Here is a 12,644-nt window from a genome sequence, read left to right as displayed (position 1 = left end):
TGGATAGCTGGCCAATCAGAGCACACCTCGCTTTTCAGACCGATGAGCTTTGTAAAAATCGATGCATTTCAGAAAGGCAGGGCATAGAGGAGAAACAATAATGTACAGTATGTGGAAAATAATGTGTTTTTTTAACCTTAAACTGCATAAACACATTTCATTACACCAAATACACAAAATAATGTTCTTTTTAGCAGCATCATATGACCCCTTTAAGCCACACAACTCTTTATATAATAAGACCTGTTTCTTGAGCAGCAAATCAGCATATTAGAATGATTTCTGAAAGATCATGTGACACTGAATATATACATTAAAATAAAAAAGCTATTTAAAATAATACAAAGTCTCAAATCCAAAGAGATATTCTTTATAAAAGTTAAGAGTCAACCAAGCCTACCTAAAACGGGTCGCTGAGGAAATACATCAACTTCACGCTGAGGATCGCCTTTCACCATGGACGAAGCGGAGTCCAGCCTATTACAGTTTTACTGTATTTTTGATCAAATAAATGCAGCCTTGGCGAGCACAAGAGAATTCTTTCAAAAAATTCAAATTTGACTGATTTTTTTTAATGGTAGTGAATGTGTGGGATTTAAATAGGCCTTCACATTTTGTTCGTCTGTCTTTTTTTTTTTTTTTTTTTTCTTATATATGATCCGTATATAATTGACAGTGACTGTCTGCAATGTAAAAAATGTCAGTTTAGCAATTAAAGGAGATTGACTGTACTAAAGCATACAAATACCTTCATATATTCAGATATGTAGGAAATATGCTAAGTTCACATACTTGTTTCTCTGAAGAACAATGTTCCAGTTCTACTTTGAAATGTGCGTTCCATGTCGGAATGCCTGTTTTTGTTTCGGTCTGTGTGACTCAGCCCCCTGCCAGTTTACCCAATAGTATTTCAGCACCCCGGGTTGCCAGTTGGTGGAAAACACAGCACATTGCAGCCATGGAAGCCAGCAAATGAACTGGGTCAGCGATTGCAGATTCAGCCCAGCCTAAAAAGCCTCTGCATCCATCTAAAAACTGACCAGAGGAATATTAAAACACTGACAAATCAACTCATCAGCTTCCAGCATACAGCTCTTCGTCTTCAATTGTCAGTTGCAACAAATATCAATTTATAAGACACGTCTTTGAAATGTTAAAGAGTTGCGCATGTAGATTGAGTTTGTTAGCTAACTTTGGAATGATTGATCCTGTGTCTGCAATGCAACAAATAAAGTGTTCGTTTCTTTTCTTTCAGAAAAAAAATAGAGCACAAGAAGGTGAGAAGCACATAAAGGACATCAAACTTCAAGATGGAAGTGGTAAGTGGTTTCTCTCGATCATGTCATGTGAACGTGTGCAGATGTTCTTTAGATAAACGAAAACAGAAAATGCATTGTGACAGAGATATTCTGGTCCTGGACTATTTCAGAATGTCAACAAAAGCTTTTTGCACTTGTAGATCCTGATGCGTGTGCTACGGTTATTATCTATTAATGTGTGCTTTTCATGCGTGGCTTTTCAATGTCCCACGATTCCATTGTAAAGTGTGTTGTTCTTGGCAGAGCGCAGGGTTTGGTAGCACTGATGTTGGGCTGCAGGGACCTGTTAATACTCTTGTGTTGCTGGCCGTGGGCAATCCTGGCTTGCGCTCATGGAGATATTGTTTCAGGTGTACCATAGAGTAAACAATGTAGTGTTCAATTGCTCTCCCCCAGGTACACGCTCATCTGAGGAGAATCACTTGGAGGCTTATGAGTGTCAGCTAAAGATACTACATGCAGTTTTGACGGCTTCAGGAGACCAGGAGAGAGACCAGCTCCTCAAGGACCATCCTGGAGACATCTGCACTTTAGTCCACAGCATTATAGAGAAGGTAGAGTTTGAAAGCTCTTCATATTCAAAGCCCTTTCTTTTTGTCCTGACTGGAATACATGTAGCTTCATGTAGGCATTCAAGAGCGACTAGTATTCTGATCCCAGATTATGTCAGCGGGTTCTACATTATGAAGCTGTCAGCGGCAATAAACAAGACGTGCTTTTCCATTGCAGCATAATTGGGAACAAGGCCGATTCTGTGCACTGTTGTTCAGGGTTTGGGAACGTGTGCTTTGGTACATCTGTCCTTGTGCTAACCTCTGACCAACAAAGCTAAACCTGTTTGCAGGGAGGGAAGTTATTCATTGCCCTGTAAAGGCTGGTTTGTGTGTTTAAACACATTAGAGCACTGCTTGTTTTAACAAGAGAGAACAAAGATGGCTTTTTTTTTACCTTTCACCAAGTGTTTTTGTAGTCTAGAACTTTGTAGACTAATTTATTATGTAAAATTATTAAGTTAAGCATGCATTTATATAGCAATGTAAATGGGAACATTGCATAGAACGTTCTTTTGTTTTTATAAAAACTATGTATAAATGTAACCGATCACTAACAGGAACCATTTTTTCAATAAAAAATTATGATTTTTAATTTTTATTTATTATTATTTAGACTTTTATAGTGTTTTGACAAATGAAGACATCCCCAAAAGGAGGTTTTGTCAGTTTTTTTTTATTATTATTAGTAGTAGCAGTAGTAATTCTAAAAATTAAAGATCTAGCTCTTGCCATTCTCTAAACATACTTTTGTAAGGTGCATCCTGGGATGCTTTTTAAGTTCGCATGTATGCTGCTAGGCACTGTCCGTTTATGAGAATTCTGTCAGTTTAACAGGTATTCAGATTAATTTTTAATTTTATAATTTATATTTTTAATTTTATAAATGTAATTTTAATTTACTTTATAATTAATTGTATGAATTAATTATTTACATTATTTACTTATTGTTAATTTATTGCATATTATTTATCTCTTTTTTTTTATCCAAATTTCTGTATTATGTCTTGAATGGATTTATTCATAAATTTCATTAATGGACTTTTTTTTTTAAAAGGCTTATCCTTGGGAAAATTTCTATCAAATATCAAACTGAAAAATCTTATGTAAACAGTATTTTTTTATGTTGAAAACATTATTGTATATCATTATTTAAGTTTCTTACGACTATTTCAATTTCTGCTACTTTCAAACAGGAAAGTCAAAGTTATCACACCACAGCTCCAAAAGTAGAAAAATAATTACTTATGTTCTCACCACAGGTGACGTTTTGAGCCTAAAAGCTCTTCAATCAGACAATTTCTGCTACTTTGCCATGAAAATAGCCTTTGCTGCTGATTTGGTGTTAAATAATAAATAAATGCATTGTGTCTTGTTTTAAAAGGTAAAGACTGAGATAACCGCTGACCTAAATGATCTTCATGAAAAACAGATGAGGAGCACCTTAGAACGGCATCAGAGCGCAACAGAAGGTGTGACAAATGTGAAGTAACTTTGCCAAACACATCTACCAAGAGCATAAATGATAAATGTGACCCTGGACCACAAAAGCAGTCTTGAGTCGCTGGGGTATATTTGTAGCAATAGCCAAAAAAAAACATTGTATGGGTCAAAATTATCGATTTTTCTTTTATGCCAAAAATCATTAGGATATTAAGTAAAGATCATGTTCCATGAAGATATTTTGTAAATGTCCTACTGTAAATATATCAAAACGTAATTTTTGATTAGTAATATGCATTGCTAAGAACTTCATTTGGACAACTTTAAAGGCGATTTTCTCAATAATTTTTTTTTTTTTTTGCACCCTCAGATTTCAGATTTTCAAATAGTTGTATCTCGACCAAATATTGTCCTATCCTAACAAACCATACATCAATGGAGAGCTTATTTATTCAGCTTTCAGATGATGCATACATCTCAATTTTGAAAAATTTACACTTAAGACTGGTTTTGTGGTCCAGGGTCACAAATGTACATATAAATGTGTGTGTGTGTACACGTGTGTATATATATATATATATATATATATATATGTATGTATGTATGTATGTATATGTTCGTACTGTACGTATGTGTGTGTGTGTGTAAATAACAATATTTAATAATTGTTTACTTTGCAGAGCTACAGCGATTACACAATGAAGAGAAGAACATTTTAAATGAGTCGCATGCAGCAGCTGAGAATGCTTTGAAGGTAAAGCACGTCTATTTGCAACATCACTGCTCTGATTTGCCTTAATATATTTGATTGAGAGCTGATCTAATATACAGTGGAGATCAAAATTAGAGAACAACCTACAATTTCCTAATTTTCAAGGTCACTGCTTAGTCCTGTTTGAAGTTCCTAACGGGAGTAGAAGCGCAGTTTTTTTTTTGTTTGTTTTTTTTTTTAAGCGTACTTCATAAATTTATAAATTTAAAACTTAAATGAGATATTTGAAAAACAACTCTGATCAACATTAGAGAACAATGACAGATTCCTCCAAGTTATTGGTGTTAATCTGGCACCTGGTGCTAATTTCATTAATTATATATGAAAAACCCTATTTAACTGGCGGCATTCGTCTAATTTTGACTGAGATTGCAAGATGATGGGCCGCTCTAAGGTGACCGCAGATGCTGAAGTCACTCAAAGCGAGGGCCTCTACACTTCCTACTCATTTTTGACAGCTGTATCCCTCCAAAAATGTAATAATCATCTTTTTCGTGCTACAGTGGTAACGGTTCTCTAATTTTGATCACTGTGTTTTTCACAAAATAAAGGTTTTTGTTGAAATGCCTTGTTAATAGAACAGTGGTATACTCCCAGCTGATATTCCTTTGAATTTTGAGCAATGAAGATTAACAATACTTCAGAAAAATCAAGTATTTATAGATTGTTCTCTAATTTTGATCTCCACTGTACTTCCCACGTCAAGCTAGACATACCAGACTTGACTGTGAAGTGATTGGTCTGAACTTTCTATGAACTCAGGATCAGATTGAAGGGCTGACGTCAGAGCTGAAGCTGTTCAACGAGTTAAAGCGCAGAGCGGAGGGGTCCACGCTCAAGAGAGACCTTCAGAGAAATATTGAGGTTTGTTATGAGAGGAGATCTGTTGGCAAAGCGTGCTTCAGATAGCTGGAGTATTCAGCTGTATCTGTCTTTTCATCCCAGACTCATGGCAGCCCTGGTGCATTCTGGGAGCAGGAGCAGGAGAGTCTGTTATTTGTCATCGAAATGAAGCGCGAGCATTTACAGGACCAGGGGAACAAGCTGCTGCAGATGGAAACATTGGTATAAACTTGTATTGGTGTTTATTGTGGGCCATTACAGATCTTCAGATTAGCAGTCAATCAATATGTATTTTTCAGCGGCAGATTCTTACGTTTTTACACTGTCCCTCCATCTAAAAAAAATGGTTACATCCACTTTGTTAAACATGTCATCTGCTTTATTCTCCGTCACTGAGAAATTATGTACAGAAATGAGAGCAGGTGCATTATTTGTGTATTCATGTTGTTTATTTGAATGTGGCAAATTGACCTATTTGTTTGCATAAAGAAATGCACAAGTCACCAACTGAGGCCAAAACCATTTTTTCCCTATATGTCAGCTATTTTGATAACTTTCTGCTTCTTGCTGTGTTGTGATTGTCAGGTGGAGAAGAATCTGTCGCTGGAGGATCAGCTCCTGCAGGCTCTCCAGCAGAGCGAGGACTACAGTGTGCGGATAGACAACTACCAAAGCCTCATACAGTATGTTTACTTCAATCTACAGATTATTCTTATAGGATGATTATTCTTATTTAAGTATTTTCAAATACTGAGACAAAGTTTGCACTTTCTGGGAGAAAAATATTGACAGAAGAAAAGAAACATGAATTATCTAGATTTACTGTGAATGTGTCATCTTTCTCCTCTCCCGGCTTAATATGCATTTTTAGGGGTTGATAGTTACAGGACTATTTGTTTGTCCAGCCAATGGCAGGAATTATTTGGTAATGTTTTGTTTGGTAATGTAAGTAGCACATGCCTCATCTCAGAAAGTTTATTTTTATTTCATTTTGTTTTTTGTTGTTTAACCCTGCAAACCTGACATGTGACATAGTCAGATTTTTTTTTTTAAATTTATTAAATGGAACAGTTTATTGACCCTTTAGATATTTTTTTTTTGTTTTGTTTTTTTGTTTTTTTATTATATTTGATACATCGGGCTTTTATGGCTCATATAGTATGATATAGGAGAATTTGGAGCTCATACTGAAGCAAAAATATTTAATTTTGTGCAGGTGTTGTTGTATGGATAAAAAGTAAGATAGTATTCTGATAGCTTGTAATGTAAATCAATGAGATCTTTATAAGAGTATAGCAGACTACTAGCATAAAAATACCAGTTGTCACTTTATATTTCCACATATGTTTTATGATTAAAGCTCTGTAGTTTTTATTGTGGTGGGCAAAACATAATGACATGCAATATATTGATGATTGAGAGATGAACAAATATATATATAAACATTCTTCAAAAGCCTGATGCATCATATTTGATACATTTTAACATGATTTTTTTTTTAATGATGTATGGATAATCAAGTTGCTACAGTAAGTTTTCATCTTGGAAAAATTACTAACAATATAAAATGTACTTACATTTACTTAATAAAAGATCAGATTTCACAGAAAAAAAGATTGTACCACAACCTAATAGTGTAATTTTTAGTGTATTCGTGTAATTTTTTTTTATTATACTAAAAGGGATTTTACTTGCTAAAAAAAAAAAAAAAGTTTAAATGATTAATCGTAGGGTAGGAGGCACGTAGTTTAAATTTTGTGTATCAAATATAATAGTGTCAGAGTGAAGGTTTGTTAGCTCAAATGTTTGTATGTGGTGCCACCTGGCGTTGTAGATGCTGTAATTAACATTTCCCTTGCTATTTACAGGATTGCCAAGTTACGAGTTTAAAATTTAATTTTAATAGACTGAATGTACAGTATCTCACAGAAGTGAGTACACCCCTCACATTTTTGTACATATTTTATTATATCTTTTCATGTGACAACACTGAAGAGATGACACTTTGCTACAATGTAATGTAGTGAGTGTACAGCTTGTATAACAGTGTAAATTTGCTGTCCCCTCAAAATAACTCAACACACAGCCATTAATGTCTAAACCGCTGGCCACAAAAGTGAGTACACCCCTAAGTGAAAATGTCACTTTTGTGGCCAGAGGTTTAGACATGAATGGCTGTGTGTTGAGTTATTTTGAGGGGACACCAAATTTACACTGTTATACAAGCTGTACACTCACTACTTTACATTGTAGCAAAGTGTCATTTCTTCAGTGTTGTCACATGAAAAGATATAAAATATTTACAAAAATGTGAGGGGTGTACTCACTTCTGTGAGATACTGTATGTGTGTACATAAAGTATACAAAGAGATATTTTTTCTTGATATAAATAAGTATCTTTAGCTTAAACTCTTGTTGTCCTCTTTCAGACAACTGTCTAGGGAGCAGAACGAGCTGCAGGAAGCGTTAGAGAAGCCTTCTGTCATACCCACACAAGTGTCTCCCAGCTGACTGCAGCATTCACTCTCATCACTGTATCCTGACCCCGCCTGGCCTCGGTGCCTTAGTAGCGTTTTTTTTTTTTTTTAATGCCAGTTTATTATGGAGTGTTGTGAACATGCAGTGCTGATATGGACTTATTCACTGCATTTAGCATTTTTAACTAGCCAAATAAATATGTTTGTACATTTTGTTTGAAGAGACATTTCTTGTCAGGATTGTTTTGGTTGCATTTTGAAATAGCTGTGGATCTATGCAGTAGTTACTCATGCTAAGTCTTTATTATTCTACAAGGTGTAGTAGCAGTTTTTGCCCATTTTTGATATTGGTTTTATTATTATTTTTATTTCTTTCCAGGAAACCGCAGGTATTGTTAGCAAAAAACTGTTATGTTTTTGCCTAAAGACATTATTGGAGCCAGAGCACTTGGACGTGTAGCATGAATATTTGGGATCTTTTCAGATGCACTTGCACTTTTATCAGTGTTTTATTTGTTGGAGAGATAATGGGCTTTTGGTGATTACCAATATGCTTTCTTCCTACACTTTGCACATAGTATTTCCGTTTTGAATCCTTCTGCTTTTCAGTGGTAGGTAAAGTCCTGGGGTCCTATTGGATAAAATCTAGCCTTTTTAGCTCAAACACAGTGTTGGCTCAAAGAACCAGCACACATGTGTTTCAAGAAGAGACTAGCCTCTTCTGTTTTGTTACTTTGGCGAACCTAACTTTAAAAGAATATTCTGAAAATTCTGAACAGAGCTTCTTAAAGTTATTTCATACTTTAAAGGAATAGTTCACCCAAAAATTAAAATGAGCTGAAAATTTACTCACCCTCAGGCCATCCAAGATGTAGGGTAAGAGAAATGTAGCATTCCATCACTTGCTCACCAATGGATCCTCTGCAGTGAATGGGTGCCGTCAGAATGAGAGTCCAAACAGCTGATAAAAACATCACAATAATCCACACCACTCCAGTCCATCAGTTAACATCTTGTGAAGTGACAAACAAAAATCCATCATTAAGGCATTTTAACTGTAGTTTGCCTGTTTTAAAAATGTTTATTGCAAACATGCAGCTAAGACATTAACTGGTGTACTGGAGTGCTGTGGATTATTGTGATGTTTTTATCAGCTGTTTGGACTCTCATTCTGGCGGCACCCATTCACTGCAGAGCATCCATTGGTGAACAAGTGATGCAATGCTAAATTACTCCAAATATGTTCCCATGACGAAATCTACATCTTGGATGGCCTGAGGACATTTTCAGCAAATTTTCATTTTTGGGTGAAATATTCTTTCCGCAGTACTTCAGATGGTCTTCTAATTGCAGTGATTCGACTTGCCATTTTTAAAAGCATGAGTGGTACATTGGTTGCCTTTGTGCCCATATCTTGTTTTGTTTTTTTTAAATCTCCCACTTTTTTAAGCTATTGTGAATTATTGTAAATGTTCTGCCCTTATGTTTACTTCTGAATCAATGCCTTTGGTGTAAGATGTTTCCTGGAAAAACCAAGCAATAAAAGCTGCATCAGAGGGACTGTATGTGAAGTTCTGCACAGTTATTCCAGAACAAAATATTTCAACCAAAGAACTGCTTTGGGAAAATCCTATACAAATTACTATAGAAATGACAACATAATTATTCAGCAGGGTAAAGTTTGGTTCGAGTGGTGGTCATGAGAGAAGGGAGATGACTAATTTTTCCATTTTACAATCTTGTTTTTTTTCTGAATCAATAACAGGTTTGATCAAATTAGGGCATAAAGATTTATGAAATGAATGGAATTAAACACCCCAATGCTTGTCAAAGGCTTGGACAGGCTTAGATTTTGTCCCTAGGGGGCGCAAGGACTCAAGATTTAAACATGCGTGAGAACTTAGTGTTGCTGCTCTGACTAGTTTTTTGTGTTCTGGGTGTTTCACCTTGGCCTGTCAATTTGTTTTGAATAACATCTACATGCAAGTCATTCTTCAGTCAGCAATTCTTTGAAAATATCGGTTTAATATTATGTTGGTGTGCCTGATGTTGGAATAATCTGGTCCAGATAGCCTTTTAATCTTAATAGCTAAATTAATATATTAAAGTATTGTGTGTGTGTGTATATATATATTACCTTATAGCCTAATATTCTAAACATGGGAGACAGATCGGATTTAGACCAGTGGATCATTTCAGAAACAATATGATCTTTTGAAGCATCTAATCGTTTAGGAATCCTTCCTTCACTTTGCGTGTTATAATGCATACATTGAGTTGCACGGGGATTCGTGCATATTTCACGTTTCCTTGTGTCAATGACTTGATACTCGTGTGTGCTCCGATTCTTTTTTTTTCACAAACACACAATTAATACAAAAAATATTTTCAGTTTGAATTTTTGAACATGTTTTTGAGTTCATTTTGATATTCTGTCGTCTCCTCCGTGTCACCCTAGCGCCATTTTGGAGAGTATCCACTGGACGTAAACAGTGTATGCTGTTCTGTGTCAGCTGCGTCACAACAACAGGAAACAGATCTGGCGTGACGCAGCTGACACAGAACAGCATGCTTGTTTACATCCAGCTGATACTCTCCAAAATGGTGCTACAGGGTGATAAGGACTTGGGAACATTTCAGTTGCGTTGCTGTCTATGCAGGGTCAGACAGCTCTCAGATTCCATCAAAAATATCTTAATTTGTGTTCCGAAGATGAACGAAGGTCTTACGGGTTTGAAACGACATGAGGGTGAGTAATTAATGACAGAATTTTCATTTTTGGGTGAACTATCCCTTTAAAAGTCGCACATAACCTCCCCGGAAATATCTGCCAAAAAAAAAAAGAGAGACTCGTTCTCACATATAACAAGCGGAATACTGGCATGTTGCTACTCTCCCTCACAGACTTCTGTTGAGTTGAGCGTCTCGTTCTCAGGTACTGTACAGGCTACTGTTGGAGTGTAATGCCATTCATCTCCACTAGAGCGCGCTGTGCTGCAGTCATGCGCCTTCCTCACAAGTTGGCTCCATTCCTATAGTTTAAATCAGATAAGATACAACATGTTTGCACTGACTGCTCGTCGTAATTTGTCGGAATGATAGCGCCATGCGTCTGGTTGGTTAATAAATCAAGAGATTTGATGGGTAGAGCTGATCATTGAAACGATACCATCTTTAATTGTCAGGTAAAAGAACAGTAAATCCATCCCCAAAGACTTTTAGGTTTAGCTTATCATCTTTACATTTTTATGCAAATTCGAATTATTTAAATGTGGAGGATTCATTATGATAAAAGTAATGTAATGGGCTACTTCAACTTAAATGATTACCTTTTTTTCTGTAGTAGAAACTTTAGGTTTGTATTTGTAGCCTATATTTATACAGTAGGCCTATAATACAATATGCCCATTTTTCTTTTTTTTTAGTTTTCAAAAAATTCATTATGGTTATTGGTTACCAATGATTCGATTCCCAAAAGTCCCACATTTAGACGGACAGATAAACTGACAGCTTAGATGAGGTAGTGAATGAGTTGTTTCTGTCTCTTTGAAATATGTGCTCAAAGTCTTCAGAAACGTCTTCATATGTCTTCAGTTGCCCAGAGATATGGTGAGTTACGGCATTTTTTGCATATCTCTCATACAGGTGAAAACATGCAGAAGAGATTCAGTTTAGTTTATGGTACACCACCCCTGAAGCAAAGTGTCCCCAGGAACAAAACATAAATGATCGCCTAAAAGCCGACTATCGCTATACTTCTACAAAGTCGGATATGAAAATGACACCAAATGATATGGATTAAACAGCTTGCTTTTGCACACTATCACATAATTGTGCTAAATGCTCACAGTATAGACTGCAGTATTTCCCTTATGGTTCAAGGACACTGGTGTGCACTTAAAAGGTAACTCCCTAATGAGTCTGTATAGGTGCTCTTGGCTGATACAGGCAGACTAATTACTTCGAGCAGGAAGTCTGTGCGCTTTATGAAACTGCCACCAGGGATCTTCCTCATGAGGTTTGTTTTTTTTGGACGGCACAATAGACCAGTGTGTTTGAAGTTGCAGAGCGCTGCGGTATAGCGATCACTGAACGTTCCCTGCAAATTGGACTCTTGTTTAACGACACACATGAACGCTCACCTGTCCAAATCCTCAACTTATTTGTATTAAAAATATTTTTCAGGATTAATGGCTTGTTGTCATCTTAGTCCTTCATCTGTGGGCATCAGACGGCTCTGAACTTGTCAAATATGGTATTGGTTCTGGTATTGGGTGAGGATTGCCCTGTGGCTGGGCTGAGAGCGGGAAGAAGCGCGACTGACATGTGCCTTACATCAGTGGTGGATGATGGACAAGAGATGCAGCTTAGCCACATTCCTTCCATACACGAGTCCACTCTCAGTCTCTCTCTCGTCTCGGTGGTATGTGCAAACGCTTCCTGCCATAATCGACCTGTTAGCACTTTAGAAGAGTCATTCAGAGTCATTTAGTTGGAAAAAAGCCTTATACTTGAGAATGAATTATACTTGTGTATAATTTTTGCAATAGTTAGTTCACCAAATGCCCAAAAAATTAATCCCCTGACATCATTTACATCATTTAATCATCCATCCATCCATCTATCTATCTGTTTGTGGATCACAAAAGAAGATATTTTGTAGAGTGTCTTGATGTATTTCCAATTGGGTCCAAAGTTGTTTTTGACTAGGTGTTTCCCAATAAAGAAAATTACTTTTACAATTCTGTCAAACGATTATTTTATTTAATTTTTTAATTTAATTTTTTAATTTTATTTAATTTTATTATTTTATTTTATTTTATGGATAACAAAAGAAGATATTTTGAAGAATGTCTCAGTGTTTTATTTTTCTGTGCAATTAAAGTCACTATGGTTCAATGTTGTTTTGACTTTTAAAATTTTGCCAAACAATAATTCCCAATTCCTTTGTTGGTTGGTTGGTTGGATCACAAAAGAGGATATTTTGAAGAATATCTCTCTTTCTTTAATACAAAGAAAGTCAATTAAGCCCAATGTTGTTTTGGATCCCATTGTTTTTCTTGATAGTCATGAGTGCGCCGATAGAGAAATTAACTTTCAAAAATTTACCCGACAATTATTTTATTTAAAATATTTATTTTATTTTATTTTCGAACACAATAGCAGATATTTTGAAGAATGATTTAGTGCATTTCTTTTCTGATACAGTGAAAGTCAACTGGTTGTTGTTTTGGATCCC

The 12,644-nt window shown here is 35.8% G+C and overlaps 1 protein-coding gene across 1 annotated transcript in view; it reads left to right on the top strand.

The window, feature by feature from the left end:
• LOC107662030 (coiled-coil domain-containing protein 69-like) overlaps positions 1-7,439 on the top strand; it is an 11,624-nt gene extending 4,185 nt beyond the window's left edge. The window contains exons 2-9 of the mRNA XM_016451886.1: positions 1,256-1,319; positions 1,716-1,873; positions 3,255-3,342; positions 3,994-4,067; positions 4,848-4,949; positions 5,031-5,150; positions 5,514-5,611; positions 7,358-7,439. Coding sequence (XP_016307372.1) covers positions 1,256-1,319; positions 1,716-1,873; positions 3,255-3,342; positions 3,994-4,067; positions 4,848-4,949; positions 5,031-5,150; positions 5,514-5,611; positions 7,358-7,439 — 786 coding nt within the window. The remainder of the gene's footprint in view (positions 1-1,255; positions 1,320-1,715; positions 1,874-3,254; positions 3,343-3,993; positions 4,068-4,847; positions 4,950-5,030; positions 5,151-5,513; positions 5,612-7,357) is intronic.
• Positions 7,440-12,644: the final 5,205 nt, after the last annotated feature.

This window comes from Sinocyclocheilus anshuiensis, unplaced genomic scaffold (assembly GCF_001515605.1).
Source record: "Sinocyclocheilus anshuiensis isolate Anshui unplaced genomic scaffold, SAMN03320099.WGS_v1.1 scaffold535, whole genome shotgun sequence".
Classification (NCBI taxonomy): domain Eukaryota; kingdom Metazoa; phylum Chordata; class Actinopteri; order Cypriniformes; family Cyprinidae; genus Sinocyclocheilus; species Sinocyclocheilus anshuiensis.
The sequence above is the reverse complement of the archived record's forward strand: the minus strand, read 5'-3'. Positions and strand labels throughout refer to the sequence as shown.